The sequence below is a fragment of the Astyanax mexicanus genome, chromosome 15 (genome assembly GCF_023375975.1).
Source record: "Astyanax mexicanus isolate ESR-SI-001 chromosome 15, AstMex3_surface, whole genome shotgun sequence".
Taxonomy (NCBI): Eukaryota; Metazoa; Chordata; class Actinopteri; order Characiformes; family Acestrorhamphidae; genus Astyanax; species Astyanax mexicanus.
The window spans coordinates 9,519,392-9,535,525 of NC_064422.1; the positions used below are offsets into that span (position 1 = coordinate 9,519,392).

A 16,134-nucleotide genomic window follows, 5' to 3' on the forward strand; every position below is an offset into this window, starting at 1 on the left:
CTCTCTCCCCCCGGACTCCGGCAGGTTCCGCCCGCAGTGAAGATGGCTGCTCCCAGCAGGCGGGAGGCTCTGCGGCTGCTGTCTCAGCTCGGAGCCTTCATTCTGACCCGGTTCGGGTTCTGGAACTGCTTCAGTATGCTGATGCTCTTCGCTGAGCGGGCTGACGTGAAGAGGTGAGGCTCTCGCTTCGGGTTTAGTTAACATTTACTCGCTTGTTGCTGGAACTTTCCGGTCCATCTTAAATAGCGCGGCGGGGACAGTCTGGTGCCCAGGCTTCTGAGAGGAACTACCGCTCAGTTTAAGGTGGAATGAAGAATTCAAACAGCCAGCTGGCGAAGAAGAAGCCAGGTTTAGGAATATGAGTAGTGTTACATTAATATGTAATAACTATAATAAGTTAGGCACCTTTTAAGAGGAATATAAGCTGTATAAATATGTTATTGTGCGTTTAAAACGTTTGTTTGTTCTATGAATTGTTTCTATTAGAACTAAAACAAGATTCGTCTTGGGAAGGCGCAAAGGCTGTGTCCCAAATCGACCTCGTGCACTACCTAGGGATTTAGCTAGTCGTGTTCTAGGGCTGTTTGTTACCTTAGTGCACTATAGTTTACAGGTTCGTGACTCAAAACAATTAAGCTTAGTACCCAACCAATTGTAGCTATTATAATGCTTTATAATTATTATATACTATTTATTATTGATTGTAGCTGGCGTGTCAAAATAAAAGTCTTGACTTTTTAATTAATAAATTAAAACAGGCTTGCACCAGCTAACACTATAATAGAATTTCAGTCCAAACATTATTAATGATAATTTAAAGCCGTTGTGTGCCGGTGTTTCTGAGACACAGGAAACAGTTTATTTACATTACATACAATGTTGTGTTTATATATAAGAATAATATTAAAACAAATGTGGCTGTTGAGTTCATTTTAAATGTTAACTTAATTTTTTCGTCTTTTTACATGTCTTTGCCATTTATTTCAGAAAAAGTTGTGAAAAAACTGGGAAAGTATTTTTTTTTTTTGACAACTTTAACATGATATTAGTGTTCTGTTTACAATAAACCTGGTTCAGTTCAGGGGAATCCCCACATAATTCCCAGTTGATAGCTAGCTAGCATTCCCAGACACACTTTAAACATCAGACATAAGTCTGTATTTTCCTACTGTTTTTTTTTTTTCTTCTATTTTTCTAAGTAGCAAGCCTTTTTCCTTTTTTAGCAAGATTTTATGCCCAAGCTGGTTTAGCTGGTCTACCAGTATAATTATTTGACTGAGCTATACGACTAGAGCTGGGCAATATGACAATATTTTATCATATCACAATAAACTTTCTTATCGTCTTATCTCACTCAACACATCAACATAAACCATATATATATATATGGCTAGAAAGAGCTGGAAAGTAAGTGATATTTAAAAAAAAACTGCAGTGTCCTTGCTCTCCGGTAAGAACCCTTGATTAATCCATTGTGGAAAACACTCAATAATAATCTTTCCTCAAAAATCTTCTTTCCAAGGAACTTTCTGTGAGTCTTTACTGCTTTATTTCTCAGTTTTTAGCACAAACATGCATTCTGAAGTATAATTCAGTGTCTGAAGAGAGCTCTGTGTCGTCTCTGAGCTTCCTCTCCGGTTGTGTTTACACCAGCTCAGAGCCTGAGTTCACCTCATGGGCTTGTAAACAATGTTTTGAATCATTGATTTGAATTTGCACAGGATTTGTGAACCGATTAACTCAGTGAGTCGACTCTACAATATCGTATAAGTTCCTGAAAGCATCCAAACACAACACAGGTCACATGATAATTCACCAAATATCAGCAGATTTTAGCGGAAGATTTAATGTCTCCCAGCCTCCAAGTCATAAAACTGTTATCTGCAACCCTAGGTAAATACTCTCATAAAAAATAATAATAAAATAAAATACTCTCATGTCTACGAATACAGTGAAATCATATTTTACCATATAACCCAGCTCTATAGATAACTGGTATGACCCATTTTGACTAACGTAATTTACATGGCCAAGCATCATAACCACATTATTTGACCAGTCTGACATTCTGACAGAGTTAGTTTAGCTGTTGAACATACATCAAATTTAACAACCAGTGGAGTCAGCTTGAAGACCAGCTGAAACACATGTGCTATACTGGACAAGAACTAAACCAGTTTAATATTCAGACACTGTCCACAAGTTAGCATGTAGCAGTTGCATTGTTTAAGTTAGAAAGGGAACATTTGAATAAGCGAACTTTAGCCTGTAGATTAGCTTAGCAAGTCCCTCAGGGCACTAGTAGAAACTAATTCCCTAGTTAGGGAATGAGGGGTCACTCTGAGACACAGCCCAAGACTTGTGGTTCCACAGGCCAGTGAAGCTTTTGGGTATCTTGCAGTAAAAAGAGTACAAACTCAGATTCAGCCTTTAATTATATTAAATAGGACAAAAACGGAGCCCAGATCAGCAGCTCTATTCTGAGAAGGTTTATAAATAGCTCTCCTGATTGCAGTTAACCCATGCTGGGTTGCTTTTCCATCTCTGTAATTACTCCTCTTTGTGGGCGAGTTGTGAAAACAGCGTTTTTGAAGTTGGCTTTGGCTGCTGCTTCTCTACTTGGTTTGCTTACAGGTTTATAGAAACAAATATTTGTTATAATTTTTAAAATGAGTTTCTTTTCTTCTTTAGTTATCTCTGTTAACTTTAATGTTTTTTATGAAAGAAGGCTTACTACCTATAGGTTTTTAAGGGACCTAAAATGAGAGCTGTTTAATATACAGTCTTTCCAAACATGTTGGTGATGTTGGTGCTTTCATTATATATTTATTATAAAAACAGTACAGTGACTTTCCTCATCAGGATGTTAATTTTAACTGTGTCTCCCAGCCATACTAGTGAAGTACAAGAAAACTCCTACCAAAATAAAAGCTTTGTCTGCTCATTTAAATTAGATTGTTGTCTCTACAGTTAAATGTGTAATAATGTGGATCTTTTATTTTATGATGGCTGTTTCTAATTGTTTGTGTTTTTTTCAGAAAGCCGGATATTCAGGTGCCATACTTGTACGTTGACATGGGAGCAGCGGTGCTGTGTGCCAGTTTTATGTCGTTTGGAGTGAAGAGAAGGTGGTTCGCTCTGTTTTCAGCCATCCAGCTGGCGTTCAGCACATACCTGTCCTACGTTGGTGGACAAGTCCATTATGGGGACTGGTTAAAGGTACAGAAGAGGAGGGGAAACATTAGAAGTGCTTTAAATTTATGTAACAGATGATTATATATATATTTTAAACTGTGCTGTTGGTCAGTTCTAAAATTAGGACTTTAATTAGCATCTGTCTTATTTCTTACTGTACATCATTTCCTTTATGGGAAACTTTATGGATTTATTCACCAGTTAAATTGACCAGTTTATCTTGTGAAGCTATTGTAGAAATAAGCACTGCTTCTAAAGATCATTGATCTGGGTTTTAAAAAAATAGTGGCAGTAATTTAACTTCAGCAGCACAGTGCACTCAGTACTCAGTATAAAGTGCCTTTATTATTACTTTGGATCTTTTAACCACGATAATACTTAACAAGTAGTTCTGTCACGATAACTATATTTGCTTGTATGATCTATTGTCTATTGTATTGTACTGTATTGTGATTAAACAATTATATTGCTTTTAAGCTAATTTTAAGATCAATTTATGTCATTTACACAATTGTAGAGCAGTGAATCTATTAGGAATATTCCAAAATACATTGAATTTGGAATATAAGTGTTGAATTATCCTAAATAAATAAAACATACAATAAATATGAAAATAAAAACACTGTAATAATAAATTGGACATATCAACACATTCAGATCTTTCTAGGAAACATAATAAGCAAAAGTGAGGTCAGCACAAATAATTGAGGCAATGTCCACATGTTGTATGATAAATCAATAATGTAATTATTGTGACAGGTCTACCAACAGGTGAATCTTTTATTAAAGGGGATTGAGGGATGCTGATCTGTAAATTAACACCAGCTGCTTGCTGATGTTTTACCTTAATCAGACTGGGCAACTTTGCTGCTGCATGGTGGAATTTAACTGCCTGAAATGTAATTTGCATTAGTTGTTACCTGTTAACTTCTATCGGCCTCACCTGACATCTCTTCTGTCTCTTATCAGGTCAGAATGTACTCCAGGGCCATGGCTGTCATTGGAGGATTTCTGGTGCTGGCCAGTGGGGCGGGGGAGGTGTACCGGCAGAAACCTCGCACTCGCTCTCTGCAGTCCACGGGACAGGTCTTCTTGGGAATCTACTTAATCTGTCTGGTACAAGCTCCACTGGAACAAAGATTCTTCTAACTTATAATAAACTGTAGATCGAATGAAATGATGTTTCATTTCAGCCAGTTTTAGGAAGATTGAACCAAACCAATGAGCTCTGAAGGTTGTATGACATTTAGGGTACATATTTGGTATGTTACAATTTACAGGAAACTGCATTTAAAACAAAAATATGAATGTAGGAGCAGTTTAAGTAAGTTGTGTAAGCTTATCCAGCAATACAGTACCAGCTAACAGTCACACTGTGAGTGGAGCATGGTCCAGTGCTGATATATTGATTTTGTATTTTGTATGTTTTATAGGTGTACTCCCTCCAGCACAGCCAAGAGGACAGATTGGCGTACCTGGACCACATCCCTGGAGGAGAGGTCACCGTCCAGCTGCTGGTGGTGGTCTTTGGTGTGCTGGCTCTGTCCTACCTCTCCGGCTGCTACGTGCAGCTTTCCTCTCAGATCCTCTCCGTCCTCCTGCCGCTGGTCATCCTCTTTATAGACGGAAACATCGGGTACTGGCACCGCTCCCGCCGCGTGGAGTTCTGGAACCAGATGAAACTGATTGGGCACAACGTGGGCATTTTCGGGGCGGTGCTTATCTTAGCTACGGATGGTTGAGGAGCCGAACAGAGGAGGCTTACTTTGTACAAACAGATGGATGATGCTGAGCCCAAGGTTAAAGGAATAGTTCATTGAAAAATCTGAAATACATGGTTTTCCCTATTTCCCAAATCTTGATTAGACAGGTTTGATGTCTAAAGTTTGTGTTTTAGTTTCACACAGTTTTTAGTAGTCTGTCTGTCTGTTCTATTACTGTTGCGTCTTTAACACAAAACAGAAGCGACAGATTTCAGGCACCAATTTAACACTTCTTTAATGCTCATGATTAAAGCAAAAAAAAGGTTTTTAGAGGTTGTCTAAGGTGCAGACAGGAGACTAAATAGTGCCATAAGGATTTTTTTTTCTGGTGTCGGATCTTAAAGAGCAAAGTGCAAGTTTGTGGTAGACCAAGGGTCCAGAAGACAAAACAGTGAATAAATAAGTTTGATAGGGTCTGAGGTTTTAAACCAACACATCTCAAAACACTTTTATGTACTTTACTAGAAAATTAGAATCCAATAAGCTATACAAAAATTGATTCAGAATGTTTTTTGTCAGGAGTGCATTTTTACATTATTAAAAACTGAACAATTCTCCCGTTTACGTGATTTTAACAGCACATTTGAATATGTGCATCACATTAAATACTGTAACAACATAAGGATTTAATGTTTCCTCTAAATAAAAAAACAAAAAATCAAATTATTGGAATATATAAAGTTTTACAAATCTCAGTTTAGGCCATCTAATCATACTGCATTTCTCAGGAGTGTTTCAGTACTAAGCGTTTTTTTGAGTAAGGGTGTTTTTTAAAACCACCCCTATTTGGTCCAGTTAAAAACCACTCTGGTTCATTTGCATCATTGATGCTGTGTGTGTGGGCAGGTGTGAAACCCGTAATTGCAATGGGTAATGACCAAACCACCTGTGGGAGAAGGTGGTCTAGTTCTGGTTCCAAACAAACTCCACTATTAAATAAACTCCTCATGTTTGAGCTAAACTGCTGTACAGGTGCAGTTTAATCTGATTTATTGCCCAGATAATTACAACAGCTATTAACAATCACTGTCTCTGCTGCTCCATACTAAGCTGTTTTCCCACTGAGGTAAAGCAGCTTTATACTGTTTACTTTCTTTCTCCCCATTCTGACCAATAAGGGACTCATTATAGAATTATAAACCTGCCTTAAGTCTTAATACAGAGCAGCCAATCAAAATGCAGCTCATTGTCAGTCTTAAAAAGACAGTAGCAGAAACAGTGTGTCCATTTCTAGTGGATAAAAACAGGTTGGAAATTAGCCACGTAAATATAATTGATGTTTTGATATTTTAAGTGGAATCTGTGTAAATGAGATGTTTCAATGAACCATTCCTTTAAGACATGCAGGAAGTGCTGTCTGTATCTCAGGGGTTGGCTCAGAATGACCATAGAAATAATACACCTTAATGTCCACACACTGACAGGTACAGTATTTAATAGCCTAGATAATTAAGTTTAACCTCTCTCTCTCTTTTCTTTCCCAGTCGTCTTATTTCATCACTTTTTATAATAAAATACGCAGCTAGAGAATGGTTTCAAAGTCAGCATCTACATGACTTCATATATGCTGTTTTTATCAAAGTTATTGTTTACATTCTGTTAAAGCTTCTTTTTTATTTAAAACAAAAGACAGTTTTACAATGTCTTAAGAGTAGATTACCATGTTAAAGGTGAGTGAGGAGTTAATGGCTGTTTGCTGTCTGAATGCTGTATATTGAGGTATAAAGGGAATAATGTGGTTGAGAAAATGCTCTGTCACTCATAGCACTACAATCTTTTGCATTCTTTATTACTGGCATCAGATGTCATTTTGTTGTCTATTAAATTGGTCTGTTTTTATATTTAACTATATTGTGTTTTTTTATTATCCTTTTATTATCCAAAATTATGTGTTAAATGAAGGGCTATAATGGACTCTTAAGGTGTTGTGAACTTGTGACAGTTTTGTGTTCAGGTCTGTTTGATATCAATGAACAAATAATAACAGCAAAAATGAGCCATACTAAGAGCCTCCGCTCAGTTCATAAATCATAAGTAAAAAATGTTCTAATATTTGATCTAAAAACATTCATATCTAAAATGATTTAGTTGTAACAAGATTAATATTTATAATTAAGTTATAAAAACATCCAGGATTTTTTGATAACATCAATATCCAGAATAAGGTACTAATTATATTAATATCCAGATTGAAGTTCTAATATTAATATCCAGTATGAGGTTCGTATAACATTAATATCCAGAATAAATTTCTAATAACATATATATTTAGAATGAAGTTCTAATAACATTAATATCCAGAATGAATTTCTAATAACATATATATTTAGAATGAAGTTCTAATAACATTAATATCCAGAATGAATTTCTAATAACATATATATTTAGAATGAAGTTCTAATAACATTAATATCCAGAATGAATTTCTAATAACATATATATTTAGAAAGAAGTTCTAATAACATATATATTTAGAATGAAGTTCTAATAACATATATATTTAGAATGAAGTTCTAATAACATTAATATCTAGAATGAAGTTCTAATAACATATATATTTAGAATGAAGTTCTAATAACATATATATTTAGAATGAAGTTCTAATAACATATATATTTAGAATGAAGTTCTAATAACATATATATTTAGAATGAAGTTCTAATAACATTAAATCCAGAATGAATTTCTAATAACATTAATATCCAGAATGAAGTTCTAATAACATTAAATACATTAATATACAAAATGAAGTTCTTATACATTTTATATCCAGTATACAGTTCTTATAACATTAATAACCAGTATAAAGTTCTAATAACATTAATATCCAGAATGAAGTTCTAATAACATATATATTTAGAATGAAGTTCTAATAACATTAAAATCAGGAATGAAGTTCTAATAACATTAAATACATTAATATACAAAATGAAGTTCTAATAAATTTTATATCCAGTATACAGTTCTTATAACATTAATAACCAGTATAAAGTTCTAATAACATTAATATCCAGAATGAAGTTCTAATAACATATATATTTAGAATGAAGTTCTAATAACATTAAAATCAGGAATGAAGTTCTAATAACATTAAATACATTAATATACAAAATGAAGTTCTAATAAATTTTATATCCAGTATACAGTTCTTATAACATTAATAACCAGTATAAAGTTATATTAATATTAATACCAAGAATTAAGTTCTGACAACATTTAAATTCAGAATAAAGTTATAATAACATTAAATAACATTAATATACAGTATAAAGTTCTAGCAAAGTAAAAAAAATCTAATATAAAACTTATTTATAGTTTTTTTTATAGTATTTATAGTCATAAAAAAAGGTATTGTGGCAACTGATTACAAACTGTGTGTGTGTGTGAGAGTGTGTGTTGAGTATTCAGTAGTCTTTATTTACTTATCTCAGCCAATCAGCTCTTCTAAAGATCAGCTTCACTTTAAATAAGGGAAGAATGAATAAGTAAAGCCGGCTGTTGTGGGTTCATGTTGGGTCACCGGGTATTGAATTGCTTGATGTAAACAAATCTGCGTCTTTGTGCTCTGGTTCCAACTGCCACTCAGCTCCAGACTACCTCACCCTAACCCTCACGCGTCTGTTCTGACTCTCTATTCCACCTGCCAGACCCAGACTTTTAACAAAATCCAAGGAGCCAAACCAGAACCATTGAATGGGTTTATTTTATTACTGAAAGAAACATGAAACCAGTAAACCAGAATTATTGATTTCCAGTAAGAAGTTGTAACAAGATTAATACATCTTATTAAGTTCTAATAATATTTATTTACAGTATGAAGTTCTGATAACATTAATAACCAAATGAAACATTCTGACCTGGAGAGTCAGGCATACAAGCCATAGTATTTTCCACCAAATATAAAATTTGGTTAAGGATCAGTGATGATCTGGATGCTTTAGCAAGACATATACAAAGTGCAGAATGAATCGGGCTCTTCTGGGTTAAAACTGACCTGTAAAAATACTATATACAGCTCTGGAAAAAAGTAAGAGCACACTTCAATTTCTGGATCAGTTTCTCTGATTTTGCTATTTATAGGTTTATGTTTGATTTAAATGAACATTGTTGTTTTATTCTAAAAACTACAGACAACATTTCTCCCAAATAAAAATATTGTCATTTAGAGCATTTATTTACAGAAATAAATTGCAAAAAAGATGCAGAGCTTTCAGACCTTAAATGATGCAAAGAAAAGAAGTTCATATCCATGAGTTCAGAAATCAATATTTGGTGGAATAACCCTAGTTTTTAATAGCAGTTTTCATGCATCTTGGCATCATGTTCTCCTCCACCAGTCTTAGACACTGCTTTTGGATAACTTTATGCCACTCCTGGTGCAAACATTCAAGCAGTTCAGTTTTGTTTGATGATTTGTAATTATCCATCTTCCTCTTGATTATATTCCAGAGGATTTCAATCTGGTAAAATCAAAGAAACTCTTATTTTTTCCAGAGCTGTATAGTGTTTATATATTAAATGCCTTTGACCCAGACCCTTTTTCACCTATATACTGTTTACAGTAAATGTGAGGGTTCGTTCTAAAAACCTTTACACTGCATGGAGGTTCTCCAAACTTTGAAAAGGTTCTATGTTTACACTTGTCATTCATAAAGAATGGACATCAAGAATTCTCTTGTGTTTTTCTAAGGAAACAACAGCGTGGTCTTTTTAAAATTTTTAAATGTACAGTACTTATATTTCAAGTAAATCTTTTTTGTTTTTTTCGTTCTTATTCTATTTCAGTTTCTCAGAGATGTTCATTAGTTTCCTAGACACAGTACTGTTTTGGTACTTTAGTCTTTGGTGATTTTCATGTTCCATGTTTTCTCATTTGTTCAGTGCTGTTTCAGACTCGCTCCCTTGCTTTGACAGATTCAGACGTTTCTTCCTGCGGTTTCGTTCTGCCATCGCTATCGCAGCCACCACTGTGACCATCACAGTCGCTGTGATGACCAGAACGGTGGCGGTCTCTGCTATACACAGCTGACTGTCCATCAGTGCAGGAGACGCCCCGGCCAGCAGAGGCGGCGTGTGGCAAGTGATGTTCCAGTAGTCGTCTATGTGGAGGCGCCGAACGTGGAGGATTTTGCTGAAAACTCGGTGCAGCTCGCAGTCGCACACCCACGGGTTCTCGGACAGTTGCACGTGTGTGCTGGGGGTCTGGAGGTTCAGGAACGTCCTGAATTTGAGGCTCCCCAGCTGATTGGCCTCAAGGCCCAGTACACTGAGGCTGTGCAAGGGGGTGAAGACTTCTGTCTCAATGCTGGAGATGTTATTGTGGCCCAGCAGGAGGACACTGAGCTTCTGCTGCATGGTTAGCAGGCCACTCTGGAGCATGGAGAGTTGGTTCCAGGCCAGGTTGAGCTGCTTTAGGCTGGTAAGCCCGTGGAACGCTCCGCACTGGATGATCCGAATGTGGTTGTGACTCATGTCCAGCTTCTCTAGGCTCTCCAGATGGGCAAAGGAGCGGGTTTCCAGGAACTCCAGAGAGTTGTGGGCCAGACGAAGGTCCTTGAGGGCCGCCAAGCCGTAGGTAAAATCTTGGACAAGGAAGCGCAGGTCATTGTGACTCAGGTCCAGCTTCTCCAGAAAAGACAAAGATGCCAAAGCCTGGATCAGGAAGATATTTTATTTAGAAAATGTTTCAAAACAAACCATTTAGTAGTTTAACATAAGCATCCAAGTGAAAAAATAAATGTGTTGTATAGAAACCTCACATCAAAAACAATGCACATGCATTTCTGGACAAGCTGAGAGATACAGAGCTGGCATCTGCTACATTAAAGATGCTACATTATGTTGTTTTAAATTAAGTCAATTAGTGTGGCTAGGTGTATTGAGAGAATGAAGCATTGAACTATGCTGGACAGTGGACCTTCCAGACAGAATTTGGGAATCCATTTGGTATACTGACCTATAATTAAAATATTAATTTAAATTCGCTATCCACCACGTTAGTGGTACATCCGACCCTCCTCCTCCTGGAGAGCTGCGTTTCTGCAGGTTTATACTTCAACACAAGTGTATCATACCCCATTGAGGCCAGCCAAGGACTTCTGAAGCCTAATATACATAATAAATTATACAGCTCTGAAACAAATTAAGAGACCACTTGAACTTCTGAATCAGTTTCTCTGATTTTATTATTTATAGGTTTATGTTTGAATAAAATGAACATTGTTGTTTTATCTTATAAACTACAGACAGCATTTATTTTCAGAAAATGAGAAATGGCTGAAATGACAAAAAAGATGCAGAGCTTTCAGACCTCAAATAATGCAAAGAAAACAAGTTCAGAAATCAATATTTGGTGGAATAACCCTGGATTTGAATCACAGTTTTCATGCATCTTGGCATCATGTTCTCCTTCACCCGTCTTACACACTGCTTTTGGATAACTTTATGCCTTTACTCCTGGTGCAAGAAATTCAAGCAGTTCAGTTTGGTTTGATGGCTTGTGATCACCTTCCTCTTAATTATATTCTAGAGGTTTTCAATTTGGGAAAATCAAAGAAATTCATAATTTTAAGTGGTCTCTTATTATTTTCCAGAGCTGTATATGGATATAATGTTTAAACTTGCCCCGTATTTCTACTTTGTGAAAGATTAAATGAGCCTGATCAACAAAGGGCTTTCTAAACATCTCACGTCCAAGGAGTAGTGATCCTGTTCAAATTGTTCTTTAAAAAACACAGATCTTATTATACAGTACTCACCTGCGGCTGCATTGCCTGGATGGCATTGTTCTGAAGCAGGAGGATGCGCAGTGCCCAAATCCCAGTAAACGTGGAGCTCTTCAGCTCATACAGTCTGTTCTCACTGAGGTCCAGGAGCCAGGTTCCATGAGGGATGCCATGTGGGAAAACCGTGAAGCCTCTGGCCCGACAGTCCACCAGGTCTGAGTTTTCGTAACACAGGCAGTGATGAGGACACAGCTTGGAGCCCGTCACCAGATATAAGGCCAGAAGCAAAAGACAGATGACCCTAATCATTCTGAGCCCACAGCGTCAATGAGTCAATGATGGATCCTTCTAGACAGTCTTGTCCATCCTTCAAAGTGAAAGCTCCCGAAGACCGCTGGAACAGGTCACTGCCGAAGTCAAGGAGAAGCCAGTGTTGCTGCTCTTTTCTGTGCTACAAAAACCAAATGTGTGTCTGCAGGAAAGAATTAAACAAGCCAGTCTGATTGGTTCCAAAGAGTGGATTTGTCAGGGCATTACATAAAATAGCAGAAATTATATAAAAAGCTTAATCCCTTAATCTACTGACCATTTTGCACAATAAGACTTTTTAGTCAGTCCATATCATGTCAAACAACAGTGCTGGGCAGATGTGTGTACAGATGGTGGGATTATTCTTTATTTATTTGAGCAGGTCATTAGCAATTGTGCTCATGCTCCAGAATTCAGATGCAAAGGGAAAGTAATCAAATGAGTCAACATCTTTCCATTCATTCTGTTTCTAACAGACTGTGTAATCCAGTGTTTTCACAACATGTGAAACTTTTAGAGCTCTTTTCAGATTCATTACAATATTGAAAAAAATATTAGGTCTATAAAACAAAGCCACTACATCATAGAAGGCCGTTCCAAAATAAAGGATTTTTCGTATATAACCATGAAAAACAGCCAACGGTTTGAGTGATTTCGAGGGTGAAACTGATGTATCCTTACTGACCCTCAGTTACCCAAAAATTTCTTCGAATCCTGTTTATGTAGCTTGCCATCGACTACCGGAGCCCTGAGAGAGCACAATTGGCTTTGGGTACAGTAGATGGCACTCTTTCCTCTCATCACTCCTAGGATGATGTTAATCAGCACAAGGCTGCACCTGTGAGCTGATGTATCGAAACCGAGTCGCTGCGCTTTCCTCCATATGCAGTGATGCTACTCAGAAATGCAGCATCAGCAGCACATGTACATCACATGTACTTCACATGTGAGTCTTACTTCCTGGTGTTGGGGCATCACTAGTGATAGGGGGAGTCCTAATGAGTGGGTTGAGTATTTGGCTATGTAATTTAGGGAGAAAATGGGATAAAAATTCAACTTTAAAAAATGTTCTCTATTCTGACAACTTCTATGGAGACGCGGATTTCATTTTCCAGCAGAACTTGGCACACTGCCCACATTCTAATTTTCTGAGACACTGACTTTTGGGTTGTCATTGGCTGTAATCCATAATCATCAATAAAAGAAAGCAGAAGGCTGTTCTGACATGAAATGCAGCCAAAGGTTTGAGTGACTATGAAGGCAAAACTGATGTTTCCTTACTGACCCTTGGTTACCCACAAATCACCAACAATAAATTTTGAAATTAAAATCTTCACTCATGGAAAAATCACAAATTCTGTGCTACAATGTTATCATGTGACATTTGTGCGCGGCATCACCACAAAGCCTCGTTATGCTGTTCCATATGTGTGACCCACAGACTACTCAGAAAAGGTTTTCATAGGACAGTCCTACTGTGGACCTTTCCCTTCTTCCAAACACTAAAATGTGCAAGACAAGATGCTTTAAGGACCAGCATTAAGAACCACTGCATTTCATGTTTAGACTTTTACAATTGTCTTTTTCTAGTTATTCACTCTTTTTTCTACCAAACGGATTGTGCTCGTCATGGGTGCTAAAATACATACTTGCCCAAGTTATTTAATTAAAATACCCATATTGGAGAAGTTTTAACTACTTCCACAGAATCCCACATCAGCGGATCAGACATTTCAATCAACACTTTTGAGATACTCACCATGAGCTTCAGGCTGGTGCTCTTCACTGTAAAGCCAAATCACTGTGAGCCAGAGAAAATGGTTCTTCAGCGGTAGTTCAGAAGACAAGAACGGTTTCATCTACTTTTAAGATGAAGCAAGCAATGTGAAAACAGTAGACCTTTAGAAGATTCAGAAGCTCATCTTTAGGATGTCCTTTCAGTTCTTTACCGGTTCTTCTCCCACACTGACTGGGCTCTTCACTGGAGTTTTAGTTACAGCTAGAGAAACACTTGCCCACACTATTTCACTAATGAGGCAGGCCATCTAAGACGTTCATACAAGTTCAGCAGAAGTCTAAACATTAACCACAATGGAGGAACCCAGATAGTGCTCCAGTGCTCTTCAGACTCTTTACATCATTAGAGAAAGAAAAGAGCTCCTGGCAGGAATGCATGAATAAAACACCCCGGATGGATCGGATTTGCTGTAAATAAACTCACACCTTGCAGTGGAAAAGTCGAGACACGGCTTATACCTGCCGCCAGTCTTTGATTTACGTCACCAGTTGGAGACTTTAAAGATCAGCGTCAGCAGTAACACAATAGGCCAGGTCGGTTTCAGAAGCAAGGCTGTCAGCTTCATGACTTATTCATGAACCGTTAAAACATTATACTGACCAGCACGCCAGGTAAGATTTTAGCTCTAGAGTAGCTCATAAATGTTTCATTGTCCAGCTCAGTGTAGTTAAGGCTTATGTCAGAACCCCACCTTGATAAACTGCTTAATGAACTTCTAAGTTGCCGTATAATTATGTTACTAATATAAGTCAATATCAATATAGCGTGCCTTTTGTATTTGCAGCTTAGTTTAAATAGTCTAAATTCAATGCAAACACTATCGATATATTTCTCGGGAATTACAAGATTCACTCCGGGAAAAAAATAAAAGACTGCTTAAAAATGATGAGTTTTATTTGATTTTACCAAATTGAAAACCTCTGGAATATAATCAAGAGGAAGATGGAGGATCACAAGCCATCAAACCAAACTGAACTGCTTGAATTTTTGCACCAGAAGTAAAGCAGCATAAAATTATCCAAAAGCAGTGTGTAAGACTGGTGGAGGAGAACATGCCAAGATGCATGAAAACTGTGATTAAAAACCAGGGTTATTCTAAGTTCTTTGAATTGTTTTCTTTGCATTATTTGAAGTCTGAAAGCTCTGCATCTTTTTTTGTTATTTCAGCCATTTCTCATTTTCTGCAAATAAATGCTCTAAATGGCAATATTTTTCTTGGAATTTGGGAGAAATATTGTCTGTAGTTTATAGAATAAAACAAAAATGTTACTCAAATTCTACTCAAACATAAACCTATAAATAGCAAAATCAGAGAAACTGATTCAGAAACTAAAGTGGTCTATTCATTTTTTTCCAGATCTGTATAGAAGAATGTTAACCTTTACTGTAATCTTCATTTTAAATATTTTTTGTATATTTTATACAATTCTCTTTGATGTTCATGTCTGTGTGGGGGTGCTACTTGCTGCATATTCAGCTATTTTTTTCAGCAAATATTTATTTTACTTTATATTTTTCATTCTGCTTCCTAGAGCTGGGCAATATGATGATATTTTATCAATAATGGTGGAAACTTTACACTAGACCTTGAGCAGCTTGGACTGTGTTCCTCTCTCCACTCTTCCTCCAGACTCTGCTCTCCTAATTTACAAATAAAATGTAAAATTTACTGATGATCAGTGATGGTTTGGAGAGACATGTCATCTGCTGGTGTTGATCCACTGTGTTCTTGAGATGCTTCAAGTAGCACCCGTGGGACCCGTACCACAGTTTAAGCACCACTGCTCTAAAACATCCGATTCCCCACAAGGGGGTGCTAATTACAGTCAGCTGCTATTTCTGTGCTTCACTAGGAGAGGGGGCATATTATTCCTGCATATTAAAGGTGCACACTCGCATTTCTTGTTCTTATAAAAAAAAAATTGGCCCACATTCAGTATTTTGTGTGGTTTTATGTTCCGTTAATCCTCATAATTCATTTTTAAACAACTATTTTCCAGCCTCTCTTTATCCCTGGGAATTAAACAGACTGTTTGAGTTACTGTGCTGTTCTGTGCCAAGCCTTTCTTGGATGCGTTCGCCACCTTCATATTTAGCTCAAAGTGTTTCTGACTTAAAAATGAATATAAGTGTTGAGTCTCTACAGAATCTGCAAAATCTAGACTAGATGTTCGACATCCTTTTTTGTTTCTTTCACACTAACATACATGCAGTTTGCAAAAGTAAAACATTTTCACCTTGTGTCAGCCCTTGTGAAAAAAGTAGCTTAAAATATACTAAGCATTATTATGTTCTATTGCACTAAAGTGAACTTGTAGCCACATTACTAATCAGTATATTTAAA

General features: G+C 36.7%; 2 protein-coding genes across 3 annotated transcripts; one reads left to right on the forward strand and one right to left on the reverse strand.

Annotated features, from left to right (window-relative positions):
* tmem101 (transmembrane protein 101) lies at positions 1-6,804 on the forward strand. Of its 2 annotated transcripts, none has more exons than XM_015603207.3 (4): positions 1-173; positions 3,039-3,219; positions 4,165-4,281; positions 4,629-6,804. In XM_015603207.3, the coding sequence occupies exons 1-4, from the start codon at positions 43-45 to the stop codon at positions 4,935-4,937; spliced, it is 738 nt and encodes a 245-aa protein (XP_015458693.1). In that variant the 5' UTR covers positions 1-42; the 3' UTR covers positions 4,938-6,804. The 2 variants fall into 2 exon arrangements, with proteins under 2 accessions (XP_015458693.1, XP_007239813.1); XM_007239751.4 differs by having other exon boundaries at positions 5-173; positions 4,165-4,311.
* Positions 6,805-8,647: 1,843 nt separating this feature from the next.
* Positions 8,648-12,344, reverse strand: LOC103024821 (insulin-like growth factor-binding protein complex acid labile subunit). The gene is made up of 2 exons (XM_015603206.3): positions 11,717-12,344; positions 8,648-10,610 (listed from the first exon to the last, which is right to left on the reverse strand). Exons 1-2 carry the CDS (start codon positions 11,990-11,992, stop codon positions 9,828-9,830), a joined length of 1,059 nt encoding a protein of 352 aa, XP_015458692.3. The 5' UTR covers positions 11,993-12,344; the 3' UTR covers positions 8,648-9,827.
* Between the last annotated feature and the right edge of the window lie 3,790 nt (positions 12,345-16,134).

Bases quoted from the DNA above. Each gene is read 5' to 3' on its own strand.
- tmem101 (XM_007239751.4), top strand. From the start codon at position 43: ATGGCTGCTCCCAGCAGGCGGGAGGCTCTGCGGCTGCTGTCTCAGCTC. The intron at 3,220-4,164 runs GTACAGAAGAGG...GTCTCTTATCAG, and splicing joins ATTATGGGGACTGGTTAAAG to GTCAGAATGTACTCCAGGGC. The intron at 4,312-4,628 runs GTACAAGCTCCA...TATGTTTTATAG, and splicing joins GAATCTACTTAATCTGTCTG to GTGTACTCCCTCCAGCACAG.
- LOC103024821 (XM_015603206.3), bottom strand. From the start codon at position 11,992: ATGATTAGGGTCATCTGTCTTTTGCTTCTGGCCTTATATCTGGTGACG. The intron at 10,611-11,716 runs GTGAGTACTGTA...TTCCTGATCCAG, and splicing joins TCCAGGCAATGCAGCCGCAG to GCTTTGGCATCTTTGTCTTT.